Genomic DNA, 21265 nt, shown 5'->3' with positions numbered 1-21265 from the left:
GCGCTGCACTGTCAGAGGGGTAGTACTGAGGGAAGCGCTGCACTGTCAGACGAGCAGTACCGAGGGAGTGCTGCACCGTCTGAAGGGAAGTACTGAGGGAGCGCTGCACTGTCAGAGGAGCAGTACCAAGGGAGTGCTGCACTGCCAGAGGAGCAGTACCAAGGGAGCGCTGCACTGCCAGAGGAGCAGTACCAAGGGAGCGCTGCACTGCCAGAGGAGCAGTACCGAGGGAGCGCTGCACTGCCAGAGGAGCAGTACCAAGGAAGCACTGCACTGTCAGAGCAGTACCGAGGGAGTGCTGCACTGTTGGGAGGTGCTGTCTTTCCGACGAGAAATTAAACCGAGGGCCCCTTCTGCTCTCTCGGGTGGATGTTAAAAATCCCACGCCACTATTTTGAAGAGGAGAGTCCTGGGTGAATATTTATCCCTCAACCAACATCACCAGTGGTCATTACCTCAGTGCTGCTTGTGGGAGCTTGCTGTGCACAAATTGGCTGGCACGTTTCCTGCAGTGACTACCCCTGAAAAGTACTTGATTGGCTGTGAAGCACTGTAGCAATGTAAGTCTTTCTTTTCTCATGGTTTCCTTCCCTTCAACGGGTTTCTTATTCATTCCCCAGTGTTTACCCTGAATCCCCGTAGCCTCGAGTTTGGTGACGGAACCTTGCATGTGGAACTTTGTCATGTGTCTTCTGGAAGTCGAGGTAGAACATGATGCAGGGTTTCCCACGGTCCGCTTGTCTTTTGTCCTCCTCCAAGAAGGCGAGGCTGTTCGAGCAGGGTCTGCCCCTTGTGAATCCACATACTGTTGTTCACCAGGTTATCATTGCACAGATAATCACCAAATCTTACAGCACCGAAGGAGGCCATTTGGCCCATCGTTCCTGCGCGGGCTCTTTAAAAGAGCTGTGCAATTCATCCCGCTCCCCACCCACAACCCTGCAAATTTCTCCCCTTCACGCACTTATCCAATTCCCTCTTGAAAGATATATTGAATCTGCTTCCACCACCCTTTCACGTAGTGCATTCCAGATCACAACGCGCCCTCTTCGAATATGGCCACAACAACCAGTTTCCAATCTTCCCGCACCTCCCCAGTGTCCGCTGACACGCCCCTCACAATGTCGCCTGTGCCTCCAGCGTCTCTCTCGCTGCCCTGGCTTGAACACCATCGATCTCCGGGGATTCATTTACTTGGAGCCCCGTTAGCCGGTCTAGGGATTCCATGGCAGCCATGGCTCAGTAGCACCGATCCCCGCATTCGGACGGTCATTGGTTCAAATCCCCCTCCAGAGACTTGAGCACAAAAATCTAGGCTGCCATGATTCCTTTCGCGTCCCAAAACCTATTCGATCTCAGTCTTGAATATACTCAATTGAGGGTAGGATAGAGAATTCCAAAGATTCACAACCCCGAGTCAAGAAATTTCTCTTCTCAGTCCAAAATGGCCGATTCCTTATCGTGAAGATACGACCCCTAGTTGTAGATTCTCCAGCCAGAGGAAACAGCCACTCAGCATCTGCCCTGTCAATCCCTCAAAGAATTTTTATACGTTTCAATGAGATCACCTCTCATTCTTCTAAACTCCAGAGAATATAGACCCATTCTATTCAATATAGATATTTATTCAACATGCTCAGCATTATTCCTTGAAAGATGTTCCACGACCTCTGTTGAACACTCCCTCTACTCCATTTCCTTTGAATTTAACACCTTATAATGTCTCAGACCTGGTCTTTTCATAGAATTAACAGCACAGAAACAAACCATTCGGCCCAACTGGTCCATGCTGGTGTTTATGTTCCACACGAGCCTCCTGCCACCACTCTTCATCTCACCCTATCGGTATATCCTACTGTTCCTTTCTCCCTCACCTGCTTGTCTAGCATCCCCTTAAATGCATCTCCGCTACTTGCCTCATCTACTCCTTGCGGTATATGGAGCTAGGTCACATTAGCCACGATCTCACTGAATGGCGGAACAGGCTCGAGGGGCTAAATGGCCTACTTCTATTCCTACGCTGTATCCGTTTTCACGGAAGGCACAAAATCATTCCGGAAATAGTGGGGAACCAAGGGTCGAGTGAGAATCAGGAAATTAGTAGTAATAAAGAAATAGTACTGGAGAAATTAATGGGTCTAAAAACTTACAAATGGCCTGGACCTGATGGCCTGCATCCTAGGGTTTTAAAAGAGGTGGCTAGAGATAGTGGATGCATTGGTTTTGATCTTCCAGAATTCCCTTAATTCTAAAACTGTCCCTGCGAATTGGAAGGTAGCAAATGTAACCCCACTATTCAAGAAAGGAGGGCGAGAGAAAACCAGGAACTATAGACCAGTTAGCCTGACATCAGTAGTAGGGAAAATGCTAGAATCTATTATTAGGGACTTGGTAACAGGGCACTTAGAAAATCATAACATGATTGGGCAGAGTCAACACGGATTTGAGGTTGTAACTAGCAGGGTAGATAAGGGGGAACCAGTGGATTTTTAGAAAGCATTTGATAAGGTGCCACACAAGAGATTATTACACAAAATTAGGGCTCATGGGGTTGGGGGTAATATATTAGCATGGACTGAGGATTGGTTAATGGACAGAAAACAGAGTAGGAATGAATGGGTCATTTTCCGGTTGGCAGGCTGTAACTAGTGGGATACCTCATGGTTCAGTGCTTGGGCCATAGCTGTTTACAATCTATATCAATAACTTAGATGAGGGGATCGAGTGTAATGCAGGTGCAGCAGGCGGTTAAGATAAGCATACAGGTGCAGCAGGCTGTTAAGAAGGCAAATGGTATGTTGGCCTTCGTAGCGCGAGGATTCGAGTACAGGAACAAGGAAGTCTTGCTGCAGTTGTACAGGGCCTTGGTGAGACCACATCTTGAGTATTGTGTGCAGTTTTGGTCGCCTTATCTGAGGAAGGATGTTCTTGCCATGGAGGGAGTGCAGCGAAGATTCACCAGACTGATACCTGGGATGGCAGGAATGACGTATGAGGAGAGATTGGGTCGATTGGGCTTGTACTCGCTAGAGTTTAGAAGAATGAGAGGGGATCTCATTGAAACTTATAAAATTCTAACAGGACTAGACAGACTAGATGCAGGAAGGATGTTCCCGATGGTCGGGGAGTCCAGAACCAGGGGTCACAGTCTAAGGATAAGGGGTAGGCCATTTAGGACAGAGATGAGGAGGAATTTCTTCACCCAGAGAGTGGTGAACCTGTGAAATTCTCCACCACAGAAGGCAGTAGAGGCCAATTCATTAAATATATTCAAGAAGGAGTTAGATATATTTCTTAAAGGCTAAAGGGATCAAGGGATATGGGGAGAAGGCAGGGACAGGGTACTGAACTTGGTTGATCAGTCATGATCTCATTGAATGGCGGCGCAGGCTCGAGGGGCCGAATGGCCGACTCCTGCTCCTATCTTCTATGTTTCTATGTAATGTATCCAAGTTTGCTGACGATATAAAGCTGGGTGGGAAAGTAGTTGTGAGGAGGACGCGGAGAGGCTGCAAAGGGATATAGACAGGTTAAGTGAGTGGACAATTAGGAAAAGTAGAAAAGCAGAATATTCTTTAAATAGCCAGAGATTGAAAAATGGTGGTCAGAGGGACCTGGGTGTCCTTGTACACGAATCACTGAAAGTTAACATGCAGGTACAGCAAGCAATTAGGAAAGCAAAGGGTACGTTGGCCTTTATTACAAAAAGATTGGAGTAGGAGATTAAATAAGTCTTACTGCAATTATACAGGGCCCTGGTGAGACCACACCTGGAGTATTGTGCACAGTTTTGGTCTCCTTACCTAAGGAAGGATATACTTACTATAGAGGGAGTGCAACGAAGGTTCACCAGACTGGTTCCTGGGATGGGGGGGGTTGTCCTACGAGGAGAGAGAGTGAGTAGACTAGGCCTATATTCCCTAGAGTTTAGAAGAACGAGAGGTGATCTCATTGAAACGTATAAAATTGTTGAGGGGCTTGACAGGGTAGATGCAGGGAGGATGTTTCCCCTGGCTGGGGAGTCTAGAACCAGGGGTCACCGTCTCAGAATACGGGGTCAGCCATTTAGGACTGAGATGAGGAGGAATTTCTTCACTCAGAGGGTGGTGAATCTTTGGAATACTCTACCCGGGAGCAGTGGAGGTTCAGTCGTTGAGTATATTCTAGGCGGAGATCAATAGATATTTGGATACCAAGGGATCGGGCGGGTAGGTGGAAGATCAGCCAGGGTCTTGTTGAGTGGCAGAGCAGGCTCGAGGGGGCCGAATGGCCGACTCCTGTTTCTTGCGTTGTGTGTGTTGCTTTTTGTTGTTGTGAAAAACAACAGGGGCTGGTTGTTTTTTTTTTTTTTTTTTTAAAGTCGTTATAATTCAGCTACATTGACTCCTCCATCAAGTACGATTAATTAAGCTCCTCTTCACAATGTGGATACCGTTTAAAAAAAAAAAAAACAATACGATAAAAACTGTTGGGGCGGGGGAAAGGGGGGAGGAGGAGACGGGGGGAAAGAGAGGGGGGGGGGGAAAAAAATTCGCATCGCTTAAAATCACATCCCCGAACCTTTTTAAAAATGTACAAAATATTTTGTCGTCGCTTGTCCCAAAGCCACTGTATCGCACTGGTTATATAATATATAAATATTTACAGGGTTATTTTTTTTTTTTTTTTTTTATGAAGGCCTTTCGTTCTAAAAAAAAAAGTTTCGAGTTGTCCGCGTACATTAAATGCACGGGGCTGCACAGTTCAAGTTTTCTTTTTTTTTTTCCTAAGACTCTGGGCCGGTTCCTCCCCCATCTATTATCTGGAGTCTCGGTCCTTGTGGCTGTAGGCGGAGAGATCCCGTAGGTCGGAGGCTGAGAGGGGGGTGGCTCGGGGGCGCGGGGACCCCGGCTGTGCCCCGGCGGAGGAGATGAGGGGCGGCGGGGCCCCCAGGGTGGCCATGGGCGGGGTCTTGCTGAGCAGGCCGCTCTGGTGCACCAGAGAGGGGCTGACGCGGGGGTAGTGGTGGTGGTGGTGGTGGTGGGGGTGAGGGGGATGGGCGTGGGGGTGGGTGGGCCCCAGGAAGCCCGAGGCCAAGAGCCGGGCCCGCTGCTCGTACTCCTCGCGCAGCAGCAGCTGCTCCTCCAGGAGCGCCCCCTGCTCCTGCTCCCGCCGGGCCTCCGCCAGCAGGCTCTCCGGGCTGAAGTCCCGCAGCAGCTGCCGTTCCCGCTCGTAGAAGCGGGGCTGGGGCTGGGGCTGGGGGTAGCGCTGGTGGAGCGGGGCCAGCTCCTGGCCCCGGTAGGCCTCCCGCCAGGGGTCGCGGAAAGGGTCCCAGCCGTAGGCCGCCAGGCGCTCGCCCCCTCCGGCCGCCGGGTGCTGGCTGACCCCCAGGAAGGGGCCGGCCAGCACCCGGTTGCGCTCCAGCACGCCCAGGCCGTTGACCTGCCCGACCACCATGGGCATCGGGAGTGGGTGCAGGGCGTGGAGGGCGTGCGATGCCCCCCCACCCCCGTGACCGCGCTGCAGCTGGGCCGCCGCCGCCTCGAAGCCCCCCGCCGCCATCTCGTGCTCCTCCTTCCTCTCCTCCTTCACCTTCACCTCGTGCTTCTTGGACAGCTCGCGGAGGAGGCCCGGCTTGGGGCCCTCGGAGACGGGTGGCCGGGCGTAGGGCGAGGGGTCCCTGGCGGCCGCGGCGGCGTTCTTGGCCGAGCCCCGGCTCTCCTCCGCCGCTGGTGGCAGGTGGCTCTCCCGCTTGAAGTGGTCCCTGGGGGGCTCGGCCCGCTCCCGCTCCCTGACGGTTCCCCGCGGCTCGCTGCTGCCGGGGCGGCCCCGCTCGTCGTCCATCGCCGGGGTGGCACTGCCGGTTTTCGGGGCTGCAGGGGACGCCCGGACAGGGTGTCTGTTGTACACAGCGTCCCTGCGGAGAAGAAAAACTCACGATTAAAAGAGGGGAGGCGGTGCTGCCTCTATCCCTTCCCCCGCCACCTCCCGACCGTTCAAAGTTACATAGTTACATAGTATTTACAGCACAGAAACAGGCCATTCGGCCAAACAGGTCCATCCCGTGCTTATGCTCCACACAAGCCTCCTCCCACCCTACCTCATCTCACCAGCATATCCTTCTATTCCTTTCTCCCTCATGCGTTTTGCTAGCTTCCCCTTAAATGCATCTGTGCATTGTTGCAGACGACACAAAGCTGGGTGGGCGTGTGTGCTGTGAGGAGGATGCAGAGAAACTCCAGTACGATTTGGACAGGTTGGGTGATTATACTGCATTTGCCATGCATCTGCCCAATGTGGATAAATGTGAGGTTATCCATTTGGTGGCAAAAACAGGAAGGCAGATTATCTGAACAGCAATAGATTAGGAAAAGGGGAAGTGCAACGAGACCTGGGTGTCCTTGTGCACCAGTCGCTGAAGGTAAGCATGCAGGTGCAGCAGGCTGGTAAGAAGGCAAATGGTATGTTGGCCTTCATAGCGAGAGGATTCGAGTACAGGAACAAGGAAGTCTTGCTGCAGTTGTACAGGGCCTTGGTGAGACCACATCTTGAGTATTGTGTGCAGTTTTGGTCGCCTTATCTGAGGAAGGATGTTCTTGGCATGGAGGGAGTGCAGCGAAGATTCGCCAGACTGATACCTGGGATGGCAGGAATGACGTATGAGGAGAGATTGGGTCGATTGGGCTTATACTCGCTGGAGTTTAGAAGAATGAGAGGGGATCTCATTGAAACTTATAAAATTCTAACAGGACTAGATAGACTAGATGCAGGAAGGCTGTTCCCGATGGCGGGGAGTCCAGATCCAGGGGTCACAGTCTAAGGATAAGGGGTAAGCCATTTAGGACAGAGATGAAGAGGAATTTCTTCACCCACAGAGTGGTGAACCTGTGGACTTCTCTACCACAGAAGGCAGTAGAGGCCAATTCATTAAATATATTCAAGAAGGAGTTGGATATATTTCTCGAGGCTAAAGGGATCAAGGGATATGGGGAGAAGGCAGGGACAGGGTACTGAATTTGGATGATCAGCCATGATCGCATTGAATGGCGGAGCAGGCTCGAGGGGCCATAGGGCCTACTCCTGCTCCTGCTCCTATTTCTTATGTTCTTATGGAATCACCTTCTCTATGTCTACCCTATCAAACTCTTTCATTATCTTAAAACCTCTATCAGGTCTCCCTTCAGTCTTCTCTTTTCTAGAGGAAAGAGCCCCAGCCTTCCTGATGGGTATAACCTCGCAGTTCCGGTATTATTCTAATAAATCTTTTCTTGCACATTCTCCAGAGTCTCTGTATCCTTTTTGTAATATGGAGACCAGAACTGTGCACAGTGCTCCCAGTGTGGTCCAACCAGACCAGAACTGTGCATAGTGCTCCAAGTGTGGTCCAAACAGACCAGAACTGTGCACAGTGCCCCAAGTGTGGTCTAACCAGACCGGAACTGTGCACAGTGCTCCAAGTGTGGTCTAACCAGACCAAAACTGTGCACAGTGCTCCAAGTGTGGTCTAACCAGACCGGAACTGTGCACAGTGCTCCCAGTGTGGTCTAACCAGACCAGAACTGTGCACAGTGCTCCAAGTGTGGTCTAACCAGACCAGAACTGTGCACAGTGCTCCAAGTGTGGTCTAACCAGACCAAAACTGTGCACAGTGCTCCCAGTGTGGTCTAACCAGACCAGAACTGTGCACAGTGCTCCAAGTGTGGTCTAACCAGACCAAAACTGTGCACAGTGCTCCAAGTGTGGTCTAACCAGACCAGAACTGTGCACAGTGCTGCAAGTGTAGTCTGACCAAGATTCTATACAAGTTTTCACCAACTTCTCTACTTTTCAATTCCATCCCTCAAGAAATGAACCCCAGTGCATTGTTGGCTTTTGTTTAATGGCCTTATTCACCTGCGTTCCTACTTTTTGCCAACTGTGCATCTGTACCCCAGATCCCTCTGTGCCTCCACCCCATTTAGATACTTATTTTACAAGGAGTGTGTGGCTTCCTTATTCTTCCTACTAAAATGTACCACCTCACACTTATCTATACTGAAGTTCATTCAGCAATTACACGCCCATTCTGCAAGTTTATGAATGTCTTCCTGTAATTTGTTGCTGTCCTCCTCTGTATTAACCACACCTCCCCAATTTGGTGTCACCCGCAAATTTTGAAATTGTACTTCTGATTCCAGAGTTCAAATGGTTTGTAAACGGTACAGCAGCAGTCCCAGCACTGATCCTTGCGGAACACCACTTCCCACCTTTTGCCAATCCAAGTAACTATCTTTAATCCCTGCTCTCTGCTTTCTGTTTTGTAGCCAGCTTGCTATCCATTCTGCTACGTGTCCTCTGACTCCACACGTTCTGACCATAGTCATGAGTCTACTATGCGGTAACTTATCGAAGGCCTTTTGAAAATCTAAATATATTACGTCTACTGTGTTACCCTCGTCTACCCTCCAGCGAGTTAACCAAGTCCCCATCTCAATCTACCGGTGAGCACCCCCTCACCCTATAAGCCCTATGAGATCCCCTTCATCCTATAACCCCTCACCTGCGAGATTCCCCCTCACCCTACAATACTCCCATCTGTGAGATCCCCCTCACCCTACAACGCTTCACCTACGAGATTCCCGCCGCCTATAACACCCTTACTTGTGAGATCACCCTAACTCTATAACATGCCCCCCCGAGATCCCCCCGCACCGTATAACCTCTCACCCCAACCAGCCCCCACCCCGCCACCACGGATTGGTGACCGAAATGCCCCCTCCTCCCCCCACTCACCTCTCCTTCTCCTCCTTGATGAAAGGAACCTCGCGCTTGTCCGTCTCTGGCTCCTTGTCCAGGGGGCCGCCCCGCTCCCGCTCGCCATCCCCCGGCCTGGGCCACGGCGGGGGCGGGGTGGGGAAGGACGGGGGCGTCTGGTGCAGGCGGTTCCACTGCTCGCGAGGGCTCCCGAAGCCCTGGGCGCCCGGGCCATCTTTGTGAGTGAATACAGTGCTGGCGGCTGCACAACAGGGAGAGAGAGAGAGAAAAAAGGTTAGCGCCTCAGTTGTGAAGGCAGGAACACTGGCATCCCCCAGTGGGTCACACTCACTCACTCTCTCGCCTCCGTGTCAGCAGGACATGGTTTCGAGTCCCCCACACTCCACAGACTCGAGTTCTGTAATCCAGGCCAACACTTCCTAATGCTGAGGGAGTGCTGCACTGTCGGAGGCACAGGACTGAGGGAGCGCTGTACTGTCAGGGGCAGCACTGAGGAAGCGCTGCACTGTCAGAGGGGCAGTACTGAGGGAGCGCTGCACTGTCAGAGGCACAGGGCTGAGGGAGCACTGCACTGTCGGAGGGCAGTACTGAGGGAGCGGTGCACTGTCGGAGCGGCAGTACTGAGGGAGCGCTGCACTGTCGGAGGGCAGTACTGAGGGAGTGCCGCACTGTCGGGGGTCAGTACTGAGGGAGCGCTGCACTGTCGGAGGGGCAGTACTGAGGGAGCGGTGCACTGTCGGAGGTGCAGCACTGAGGGAGCGCCGCACTGTCGGAGGGGCAGTGCTGAGGGCATGCTGTAAAATTGGAGGGGCAGTACTGAGGGAGCACAGCACTGTCGGAGGTCCAGTACTGAGGGAGCGCCGCACTGCGTTGCGAGTACCTGGGAGGTTCCAAAACGCACAACAGCAGCAATGAGAAACCTGCCCCCCCACCCCCCAGCCATGCTGAAACAGTCAAAACACAGGCAGCCTGCGGAAGGAGTAGGTCCCCGAACAATTCCCCCCCTTGCGTCCATCCACAAACCCCCCCATAGCCCAGCCCAGCACACGAATCAGGGAGGGAAAGCAAGCGAGGAACCGAGCATACGACAGGGCAGGAACTCCCAACCAACGAGGGCGTGCATTTACATAGCGCCTTTAACCTGCTAAGAAGCCCGGTCTACACAGAGCGTGGGTGCTCTCAGGCTCCGAGGTACAGGTGCGAGGGGCTGCACTGAGGAAGTTCGGCTGAGTCTCCTCTCTCTCGCCCATCACCCTCCCCGTGAAGGCATCATGGCCGTCCCATTGAGCGGTATGGCAGATTCAGAGGGGGCATTGGTCACTGTTCAACTGTTACACTGGAGTACCCAAAAGTCATGTACTTCAAGATCATCACGTTCGATAGCACGCACCCCACTCCCCCCCGAAGGAGTGTCACCCAGTCAGCTTTTTCCGCCGTCTTTATCAAGGCCGTGGGGGTCAGAGGTAGCCATGTCGCACCCCCCGCCATCATCATCATCATCAGTGCTCCAATTGACAGCACAGGCCGGGGACGGAGCTTGGGCCTTTCCTGCCAGACTGGAGAGGTTTGGGCCGGGCCCCTGTGGTAAACCACTGTTTGTATTCCATTGTCTACAAGCCTCGGCTGACTCCTCCCACAAGTCCTAGTATGAAGGTGACTGCTCCCCAGCCCTTTGTATTTCTGGACCGGTCGACCACTCGAGGCAGACCTTCATTCTTTTGTTAATAAAAGCCTTTAGTTACTCTCTTAACTCTCAGTCTTTTATGAGTAATTGATAGCGCATCAGCCCCCAACGCTCGTCACGATGGAGACGTCGCCATTGTGGGTGGGGGCGGGGGAAGAGGACCACCAACGATCGCTATAGTTCAGGACGGTAGATCAGGCACCGGGGGTGGTTGGGTGTGGATAGGACCCCCTTTCCTTACCCGTTCCGTGCAAGGTTTGGTTCACTTACCCACTGCTGGGTTCCCCAGCCCTCCGAAAGCTCCACTGGTAAGCTGCCCGATCGTACTGTAGGTGGGGGACCTGCTGTAGGGATCTGCAGGGAACACACAGCGCACGCGTGTATGCGTGCGTTAAGACGTCAAAAGACCGCTGCCGACCTACGACCTTCGCCCACACACTCAAACCCTGAGACTCAAACCCCCAACCCTCACCATTGTTGTGGAGGGCGGAATCACAGGTGACAGAGGGAATCGCAGCTCCGCCCCCACCCGCCCCGCTTAAACGGCCAGGTTCGATTGGAGGTGAATCCAAGGCTGCCGTGATTGAAGATGAAGTTTGCTCCCACGTTGTCAAACGGCCTCGTTAGGGGTGTTCAACTGGAAGGGGCTTCGGCGGCATCGCTGGTCGCACCGGTTCGAGCCAAGCATCGGCTTGGCTCAGTCAGTCACAATCTCGCTACCCTCCAAGGCTCAAGGTCGTGGGTTCAAGCCTGGCTCCAGGAGGCGCGACTTTGACCAGGTTAACACCAGCTCCAACTGCAGGCATTCAGCGCCCGAACCAGGACCAATCCTCACGAGATAGAACCAGCAGTTCATCGTCCACCTCAACGCATCACCGTGGCGCATTCCAAGGTCAGGAGGTCGTGGGGTTGAGGGAGCGCTGCAATGTTGGAGGGGGTCAGGAGGTCGTGGTGTTGAGGCCTGCACACTCCAGACACTCGAGCCCCTGTAAGCCAGGCTGACAATCCCTGTGCCAGGACTGAGGGGGCAGTGCGCTGTCTGGGGTGGGCGGTACCGAGGGGGGAGCACCGCAGTGTCCCAGGGGCAGTACCGAGGGAGCGCCGCACTGTCCCAGGGGCAGTACCGAGGGAGCGCCGCACTGTCCCAGGGGCAGTACCGAGGGAGCGCCGCACTGTCCCAGGGGCAGTACCGAGGGAGCGCCGCACTGTCCCAGGGGCAGTACCGAGGGAGCGCCGCACTGTCCCAGGGGCAGTACCGAGGGAGCGCCGCACTGTCCCAGGGGCAGTACCGAGGGAGCGCCGCACTGTCCCAGGGGCAGTACCGAGGGAGCGCCGCACTGTCCCAGGGGCAGTACCGAGGGAGCGCCGCACTGTCCCAGGGGCAGTACCGAGGGAGCGCCGCACTGTCCCAGGGGCAGTACCGAGGGAGCGCCGCACTGTCCCAGGGGCAGTACCGAGGGAGCGCCGCACTGTCCCAGGGGCAGTACCGAGGGAGCGCCGCACTGTCCCAGGGGCAGTACCGAGGGAGCGCCGCACTGTCCCAGGGGCAGTACCGAGGGAGCGCCGCACTGTCCCAGGGGCAGTACCGAGGGAGCGCCGCACTGTCCCAGGGGCAGTACCGAGGGAGCGCCGCACTGTCCCAGGGGCAGTACCGAGGGAGCGCCGCACTGTCCCAGGGGCAGTACCGAGGGAGCGCCGCACTGTCCCAGGGGCAGTACCGAGGGAGCGCCGCACTGTCCCAGGGGCAGTACCGAGGGAGCGCCGCACTGTCCCAGGGGCAGTACCGAGGGAGCGCCGCACTGTCCCAGGGGCAGTACCGAGGGAGCGCCGCACTGTCCCAGGGGCAGTACCGAGGGAGCGCCGCACTGTCCCAGGGGCAGTACCGAGGGAGCGCCGCACTGTCCCAGGGGCAGTACCGAGGGAGCGCCGCACTGTCCCAGGGGCAGTACCGAGGGAGCGCCGCACTGTCCCAGGGGCAGTACCGAGGGAGCGCCGCACTGTCCCAGGGGCAGTACCGAGGGAGCGCCGCACTGTCCCAGGGGCAGTACCGAGGGAGCGCCGCACTGCCCCAGGGGCAGTACCGAGGGAGCGCCGCACTGCCCCAGGGGCAGTACCGAGGGAGCGCCGCACTGTCCCAGGGGCAGTACCGAGGGAGCGCCGCACTGTCCCAGGGGCAGTACCGAGGGAGCGCCGCACTGTCCCAGGGGCAGTACCGAGGGAGCGCCGCACTGTCCCAGGGGCAGTACCGAGGGAGCGCCGCACTGTCCCAGGGGCAGTACCGAGGGAGCGCCGCACTGTCCCAGGGGCAGTACCGAGGGAGCGCCGCACTGTCCCAGGGGCAGTACCGAGGGAGCGCCGCACTGTCCCAGGGGCAGTACCGAGGGAGCGCCGCACTGTCCCAGGGGCAGTACCGAGGGAGCGCCGCACTGTCCCAGGGGCAGTACCGAGGGAGCGCCGCACTGTCCCAGGGGCAGTACCGAGGGAGCGCCGCACTGCCCCAGGGGCAGTACCGAGGGAGCGCCGCACTGCCCCAGGGGCAGTACCGAGGGAGCGCCGCACTGCCCCAGGGGCAGTACCGAGGGAGCGCCGCACTGTCCCAGGGGCAGTACCGAGGGAGCGCCGCACTGTCCCAGGGGCAGTACCGAGGGAGCGCCGCACTGTCCCAGGGGCAGTACCGAGGGAGCGCCGCACTGTCCCAGGGGCAGTACCGAGGGAGCGCCGCACTGTCCCAGGGGCAGTACCGAGGGAGCGCCGCACTGTCTGAGGGAGATGTTAAACCGAGGGCCCCGCCTGCATGCTCATTGGAAGAAGCGCAAGGGAACACTTCTGGTTTCCTGGGACCAGACATTCCTCCTGCGAGTGTCACGCAGATTAACCGGGGCATTGATTTGCTGATCGAGGGATCAGAGTTAGCGGCATTGCAGAAATCACTGTGCAAGGAGCAGCGCGCGCGAGAGAGAGAGAGAGAGAGACACGGTGTGGATGGGAGAACGTTCCTGCTCCTGGACTTACCGAGATGCGATGGAGGATTGAGGAATGTGTTGAGAGTAGTCGGAGGGGCGAACGGTGAGGATGCTGGATGCACGGCACCTGCAACGAGAAATACCACAGAGAGACCGTCAGAATACAAGCAGCAGGCGCGGCCAACGAGTCCCTCGACATTCCCACCCCCGCAACCCCCCCCCCAAGCACAGATTAGGGCCAAGTGGGCTGGGAAACAAGAGCATTCCACAGGGCAGCTTACTCCAACCAACAACTTGCATTTATATTGCGCCGTATATGTCCCAGTGACAGGATCAGACAAAGTCAACATGGATTTACAAAAGGTAAATCGTGCTTGATTAAACTACTGGAATTTTTTGAGGATGTAACTGGTAGAATAGATAAGGGAGAACCAGTGGATGTGGTGTATTTAGACTTTCAGAAGGCTTTCGATAAGGTCCCGCATAAGAGATTAGTGTGTAAAGTTAAGGCACATGGGATTGGGGATAAGGTATTGACTTGGATAGAGAACTGGTTGGCAGACAGGAAGCAAAGAGTTGGAATAAACGGGTCTTTCTCCGAGTGGCAGGCAGTGACTAGTGGGGTACCGCAGGGATTGGTGCTAGTACCCCAGCTATTCACAATATATATTAATGATTTAGGCGAGGGAAGTGGGTGTAATATCTCTAAGTTTGCAGACGGCACAAATCTGGGTGGGCGTGTATGCTGCGAGGAGAATGCTGAGAAACTCCAGTATGATTTGGACAGTTTGGGTGATTGGGCAGATGCAGTATAATGTGGATAAATGCGAGGTTATCCACTCTGGTGGCAAAAACAGGAAGGCAGATTATCTGAACGGCAATAGATTGGGAGAAGGGGAAGTGCAACGAGACCTGGGTGTCCTTGTGCACCAGTCGCTGAAGGTAAGCATGCAGGTGCAGCAGGCGGTTAAGAAGGCAAACGGTATGTTGGCCTTCATAGCGAGAGCATTCGAGTACAGGAACAAGGATGTCTTGCTGCAGTTGTACACGGCCTTGGTGAGACCATACCTTGAGTATTGTGTGCGGTTTTGGTCGCCTTATCTGAGGAAGGATGTTCTTGCCATGGAGGGAGTGCAGCGAAGATTCACCAGACTGATACCTGGGATGGCAGGAATGACGTATGAGGAGAGATTGGGTTGATTAGGCTAATATTTGCTAGAGTTTAGAAGAATGAGAGGGGATCTCATTGAAACTTATAAAATTCTAACAGGACTAGACAGACTAGATGCAGGAAGGATGTTCCCGATGGCGGGGGAGTCCAGAACCAGGGGTCACAGTCTAAGGATAAGGGGTAAGCCATTTAGGACAGAGATGAGGAATTTCTTCACCCAGAGAGTGGTGAACACCTGTGGAATTCTCTACCACAGAAGGCAGTTGAGGCCAATTCATTAAATATATTCAAAAAGGAGTTAGATATATTTCTTAAGGCTAAAGGGATCAAGGGATGTGGGGAGAAAGCAGGGACAGGGTACTGAATTTGGATGATCAGCCATGATCTCATTGAATGGCGGAGCAGGCTTGAGGGGCCGAATGGCCTACTCCTGCTCCTATCTTCTATGTTTCTATGTTTCAAAGCACTACGACTCGGGCGAAAGGTCAGAGTGTGGGTGCTCTCACAGTCTACGGTACAGGTGTGATTATCAGAGTCTCAGGGTCCAAGGTATAGGTGTGATTATCAGGCTCTCGGGGTCGAAGGTATAGGTGTGTTTATCAGACTCTCACGGTCCAAGGTATAGGTGTGTGAATATTACACGGGTCTAAAAAAGAAAAACTTGCATTTATATACTGTAGCGCCTTTCACAACCTCAGGATTTCCCAAAGCTCTTCCCAGCCAACGAAGTACTTTTGAAGTGTACTCACTATTGTAAAGTCGGAAATGCAGCAACCAATTTGCGCACAGCAAGCTCTCACAAACAGCAATGAGATAATGACCAGATAATCTGTTTTAGGGATGTTGATTGAGGGATAAATATTGGCCAGGACACCGGGGAGAACTCCCCCTGCTCTTCTTCGAAATAGTGCCATAGGATCTTTTACATCCACCCGAGAGAGCAGACGGGACCTCGGTTTCACATCTCATCCGAAAGACGGCACCTCTGGCAGTGCAGCACTCCCTAGTACTTAACTGGAGCGTCAGCCTAGCTTTCTGTGCTCAAGTGTCTGGAGTGGGACTTGAACCCTCAACTTTCTGACTCAGAGGCGAGAGTGTTGAGGCAACAGGTGTATCAGACTCCAGACCCCAGGGCACAGGTGGAGTGTTAAATGCTCCATGGGGCAGAGGAGATCTTGAGAGAGATGTTGTTCTACCTGGATGAGTGCAGCTCCAACAACACTGAAGAAGCTCAGCACTATCCAGGACAAAGCAGCCCGCTTGATTGGCACCCCATCCACCACCTTAAACATTCACTCCCTCCACCACCAGCGCACCGTGGCTGCAGTGTGTACCATCTACAAGATGCACTGCAGCAACTCGCCAAGGCTTCTTCGGCAGCACCTCCCAAACCCGCGACCTCGTCCACCTAGAAGGACAAGGGCAGCAGGCGCATGGGAACACCACCACCCTCCAAGATCCCCTCCAAGTTACACACCATCCTGACTTGGAAATATATCGGCCGATCCTTCATCGTGGCTGGGTCAAAATCCTGGCACTCCCTCCCTAACTGCACTGTGGGAGCACCTTCACCACACGGACTGCAGTGGCTCACCATCAGCTTCTCGAGGGCGATTAGGGATGGGCAATAAATGCTGGCCTTGCCAGCGACGCCCACAACCCATGAACGAACAATAAAAAAAAACCAAATGGCTTCTCCCCATCAATACTTGCCCGTACCTGTAGCAGTGAAGAGTGTGGCAGGCCGGGCCAGGTCGTGCGAGTGTGCGATGGGCCCGAAAACGCTTGGGCCCCGGGTCAGGAGGTCGGTCTTGGTGAAGTCCAGCTTGTGATGGTCCACGTGCATCATCTGGAAGTGGGGGTGGAGAGAGCCATGGTCAGGGAACATTCCGGAACAGCGAAACCGATAAACGCCCCAGGGATTACACTTCCCATCTCCGAAACCCGAGGAGGTGGTGGTTGGGGCGGAAATGGGGAGCAAGGTCCGATTCCTGCTCCTCCCAGCAATCGCCAGACATGGCCCCGAATTCAAATCAGCTCCTCCACTGGGACTTGACTGCCTTAGTTTGATGCCAGTCGGAGGTTGTTTGTCGTACCCAGAGGCTCCCTGCTCCTTCTACACTTACCACCTGGGATGGACAATCCCGCCCTCTTCCTGGTCTACGGGTGTCTGCATCTGGTCTGACCACAGGAACAGGAGGAGGCCGTTCTGCCCCTCAATCCTGCTCTGCTATTCAATGGCTGATCTGTACCTCAACTCCACCTACAGGAAACTTTTTTTAAAATCCGGCACAGACGGGACCAACGTGGTGCCGGTTCATCAAAAATTCCGGATCACCGAACGCTATAGTAAAAGATACGGAGCTGACAGCTCCCTATAAAGCAACAAACCCTGGCTTCAGAACAATGGCCACAAGTTGCAAGCGTCTCTGTAGCTTAGCAACAGCTGCAGCCACACCCTTGCACAGCAACAAATGGAGGAAGGCAAGTAACAAAAGTTACCTGAACCTACTCCTGAACTTTGCCGGTTAACCGAGATTTCCGGTTATTTAGGTGCCGGTAAATCGAAAGTTTCCTGTACCTGTCTTAGCTCCATATCTCTTGATACCCTGACCCAACAAAAATCTATTGATCTCAGTCTTGAACATTTCAATTGACCCCTAGATTCCACAGCCTTTTGGGGGAGGAGAGTTCTAGATTTCCACTACCCTTTGTGTGAAGAACTGCTTCCTGACATCAGCCTTGAACGGCCTGGCTCTAATTTTAAGGTTATGCCCCCTTGTGGACTTCCCCCCCCACCAGAGGAAATAGTTTCTCTCTCGCACGTAAGAAAACTACTCGGCACTTGGTCTAAGCGTTAAACAAAGCTTTAATCAACTGTTTTACAACATGGAGGTCTAGTTGTGTCCTTCACTAGTCCCTGTTAAGAATGTCCTGCGCAAGCTGGGCCCATGCCTGAGTATTTATACTCTCCCTGGACAGCGCCACCCGCAGGCCGCTCAGTTGATTCATGTCACTCTCTATCTACCTTATCAACTCCTTTGATCATTTTAAACACCTCAATTAGATCATTCCTTAATCTTCTAAACTCAAGGGGATACAAGCCAAGTCTGTGCAACCTGTCCTCGTGATTTAACCCTTTAAGCCCCCGGGTATCATTCTGGTGAATCTGCGCTGCACCCCCTGCAAGGCCAATATATCCTTGCTGAGGTCCTCCACAGGGAGCCTGAAAGGAGCAGGGCAGGATCAGGCTCAGGGAGGTAATGGACTCCCAGGACCTGCACACCACCCCCCGCCGCCAACACCAACCTGCTGGTGAAACACCCACGCTGGGTACGACAGCCGGATTGGGGCGGTAGGGGGGGGAAACGGGACGGGTGGTTACCAGAGGGCAGCAGGTGCCCTCGGAACCAGAGACCGCTCCCCAGTGCTTTGAGTGGGGTGGGGGGGGGGGAGATTTTGCAACTCAGATGAATGGGTCATAGAATGACACAGCACAGGACAGAAGAACGTAAGGAATAGGAGCAGGAGTAGGCCATTTCAGCCTGCTCCGCCATTCAATATGATTGACGTTAGAAAACTACTAGGCATTTGATCTGAGTATTAAACAAGGCTTTAATCAACTGTTTTTCAACTTGGAGATCTAGATGTGTTCTTCACGAGTTCCTGTTAAAGAATGTCCTGAGCAAGCTGGGCCCATGCCAGAGTATTTATACTCTCCCTGGACAGCGCCACCAGCAGGCTGCCCAGTATTATTACATAAGTCATTTTCACATGAATGGCAAGATTCACGCCAATGATCACGGCTGATCTTCTTCCTCAGCTCCCAACTTTCCGCACGATCCCCATATCCCTTAGTATGCAAAAATCTATCGATCTGTCTTGAATATACTCAACGACTGAGCAGGAGGCTATTTGGCCCATCGTGCCTGTGCCGGCTCTTTGAATGGGCAATCCAATTAGTCCCACTCCCCCCTGCTCTTTCCCGATAGCCCTGCAAATTTTCCCTTTTTAAATATTTGTCCAATTCCCTTCTGAAAATTTCTACTGAATCTGCTTTCAGGCAGTGCATTCCAGATCACAACAACTCACTGAGTAAAAAAAAAACTCACCTCATCTCCCCCTCTGGTTCTTTTGCTAGTTACCTTAAATCTGTGTCCTCTGGTTACCGACCCTCCTGGCACTGGAAACAGCATCTCCTTATTTACTCAATCAAAACCGTTCATGATTTTGAACACCGCTGTCAAATCTCCCCTTAACCTTCTCTGCTCTAAGGAGAACAACCCCAGCTTCTCCAGTCTCTCCACATCACTGAAGTCTCTCATCCCTGGAACCATTCTGGTCAATCTCCCCTTAACCTTCTCTGCTCTAAGGAGAACAACCCTAGCTTCTCCAGTCTCTCCACATAACTGAAATCCCTCATCCCTGGTACCATTCTTGTAAATTCTGCACCCTCTTAGCTCAAGTTCTTAGGGAGTAGGTGCAGGGGTGGGGAAAAGGAAGTGGTTTAATTTTAATGGGGGTGCAGGAACAGAGACTCCTGGGGGGGGGGGGGGGGTGTACGTACACAAGTCTTCGAAGGTGGCAGGACAAGTTGAGAAGGCTGTTAAAAAAACATACAGGCAGAAGCAATGAGGTTATGCTACACCCTTATAAATCACTCATTAGGCCCCAACTGGAGTGTGTTGTGTCCAATTCTGGGCACCGCACTTGGTACCAGGGGATGGGGGACCTCAGTTACATGGAGAGACTGGAGAAGTTGGGATTGTTCTCCTTAGAGCAGAGAAAGTTAAGGGGAGATTGACCAGAATGGTACCAGGGATGAGGGACTTCATTGTTGTGGAGAGACTGGAGAAGCTGGGATTGTTCTCCTTAGAGCAGAGAAGGTTAAGGGGAGATTGACCAGAATGGTACCAGGGATGAGGGACTTCATTGTTGTGGAGAGACTGGAGAAGCTGGGATTGTTCTCCTTAGAGCAGAGAAGGTTAAGGGGAGATTGACCAGAATGGTACCTGGGATGAGGGACTTCAGTGATGTGGAGACTGGAGAAGCTGGGGTTGTTCTCCTTAGAGCAGAGAAGGTTAAGGGGAGATTTGGTAGGTGACATGAATCAGTCATTCATGAAAGAAAGACTTATGAAATAATACTGAGTGGCCTACGGGTGGCGCTGTCCAGGGAGAGTATAAATACTCGGGCACGGGCCCAGCTTGCGCAGAACATTCTTAACAGGAACTAGTGAAGGACACAACTAGACCGCCATGTTGTAAAACAGTTGATGAAAGCTTTGTTTAATGCTTAGACCAAGTGCCTAGTAGTTTTCTTATGTCAATAGGTGTGTTTAAAATCATGAAAGGGGTTTTGGTACAGTAGAGGGGGAGAAATGGTTTCCATTGGCAGGAGGGTTGGTAACTAGAGGGCACAGATTGAAAGCAACTGGAAAAAGCAGAGGTGGGCGGTGGAAATAGCGGAAACTGAGAGCAGGGGGAAAAAATTTAAAAGGTAAACCTGCGGCGGCCCACGCTACAAACGATTACTTGTTTGAACGCGTCCAAGCACCTCAAACAAATAGCGAATGTACCTTGTTCTTCTCCTGGTGCCGATAGATCATCCACGCGATGCGCACGTGCATCGCACACCATTTACCGGGCTTCTGTAGGGTCAAACAAATAAAGAAATAAATAAATAAAATGGTCAGGACCTGCACCTCAAAAGACCACACAACTTTCAGAAAGAAAAAAATAATAACAGGAAACTCTTTTTTATCCGGCACCGACGGGACAGGCTTGGTGCCGGTTTATCAAAAAGTCCGGATTACAGAGAGGTATAGTTTAAAAGGTACGAGAGCCCCGTACACAGCAACAAATCCAGGCTTCCCTGTTGCTTAGCAACAGGTGCAAGAACCCCGGCCACAGACCAAGCATCCCTGTTGCTTAGCAACAAGTGCAGGCACCCCGATTACACAGCCACAGATCCAGGACCGGCCACTAATATGAAGTAAAACTTACCCAAACCTACTCCTGAATTTTGCCGGTTAACAGAGATTTCCGGTTATTTAGGTGCTGGTAAATCGAGAGTTTCCTGAACTTGGCTTTAACATTGGGGTGGGGAATTAGAATTAGAATTTAACATCGCGTCAAGATGGAGAGCGGGACCTCTTTTTCGTTTAACCTTTTCTGCACTTGAAAATTAGCGGGAAAGAGAGAGAAAGAGAGAGAGAGAACACAAGGATAAGGGGAGAAAATAGCTTCTGTGCATCTTGCCCTAGCGAATCCCTTGATCACTCTAAACGCCTCGTTCAGATCGCCCCCTCGGCCTTCTGTACTCAAAGGGAACGCAATCCACGTCTGTGCAACCTGTCCTCGGGATTTAACCCTCGCAGCATGGTTCGAGCGAATCTGCGGCTGCAACCCCCACTTCCAAGGCCAATATATCCTTCCCGAGGTTCCTGCACAGGGAGCACTTCAGCAAGCAGCCTCAAGGTGGGGTGGGGGGGTGGTAAGATCTTTCAGAATGATACCGGGTTAACTTATGAGGACGGGTTGCATAGGCTAGGCTTGTATTCCCTCCAGTTTAAAAGGATAAGGGGTGATCTGATCGACGATTGAAGGATGCGATAGGGTAGATATGTAGATATGGGGGGAGGGGGGAACCCAGAACAAGGGTTAGAGCCAGGCTGTTCAGGAGTGAAATCAGGAAGCAATTCTTCACAAAGTC

The 21265-nt window shown here is 53.2% G+C and overlaps 1 protein-coding gene across 6 annotated transcripts in view; it reads right to left on the bottom strand.

Moving 5' to 3' along the window:
• Positions 1–1604: 1604 nt before the first annotated feature.
• Positions 1605–21265, bottom strand: part of LOC147094885 (autism susceptibility gene 2 protein homolog) — a 138627-nt gene continuing 118966 nt past the window's right edge. For 5 of the 6 annotated variants that reach the window (XM_085974513.1, XM_085974507.1, XM_085974508.1 and 2 more), the window contains 6 exons: positions 20130–20201; positions 16271–16400; positions 13430–13507; positions 10688–10771; positions 8752–8974; positions 1605–5896 (listed from right to left, as the gene is read on the bottom strand). In XM_085974513.1, coding sequence (XP_085830639.1) covers positions 4798–5896; positions 8752–8974; positions 10688–10771; positions 13430–13507; positions 16271–16400; positions 20130–20201 — 1686 coding nt within the window. In that variant the 3' untranslated portion in view covers positions 1605–4797. The remainder of the gene's footprint in view (positions 5897–8751; positions 8975–10687; positions 10772–13429; positions 13508–16270; positions 16401–20129; positions 20202–21265) is intronic. The other variant, XM_085974511.1, reaches the window with a different exon arrangement.

This window comes from Somniosus microcephalus, unplaced genomic scaffold, assembly GCF_052327205.1.
Source record: "Somniosus microcephalus isolate GS21.2 unplaced genomic scaffold, FLI_Smic_1.0 unresolved_chr1, whole genome shotgun sequence".
Taxonomy (NCBI): Eukaryota; Metazoa; Chordata; class Chondrichthyes; order Squaliformes; family Somniosidae; genus Somniosus; species Somniosus microcephalus.
Note: the sequence above shows the minus strand (reverse complement) of the source record. Positions and strands in the feature narration are given on the sequence as shown.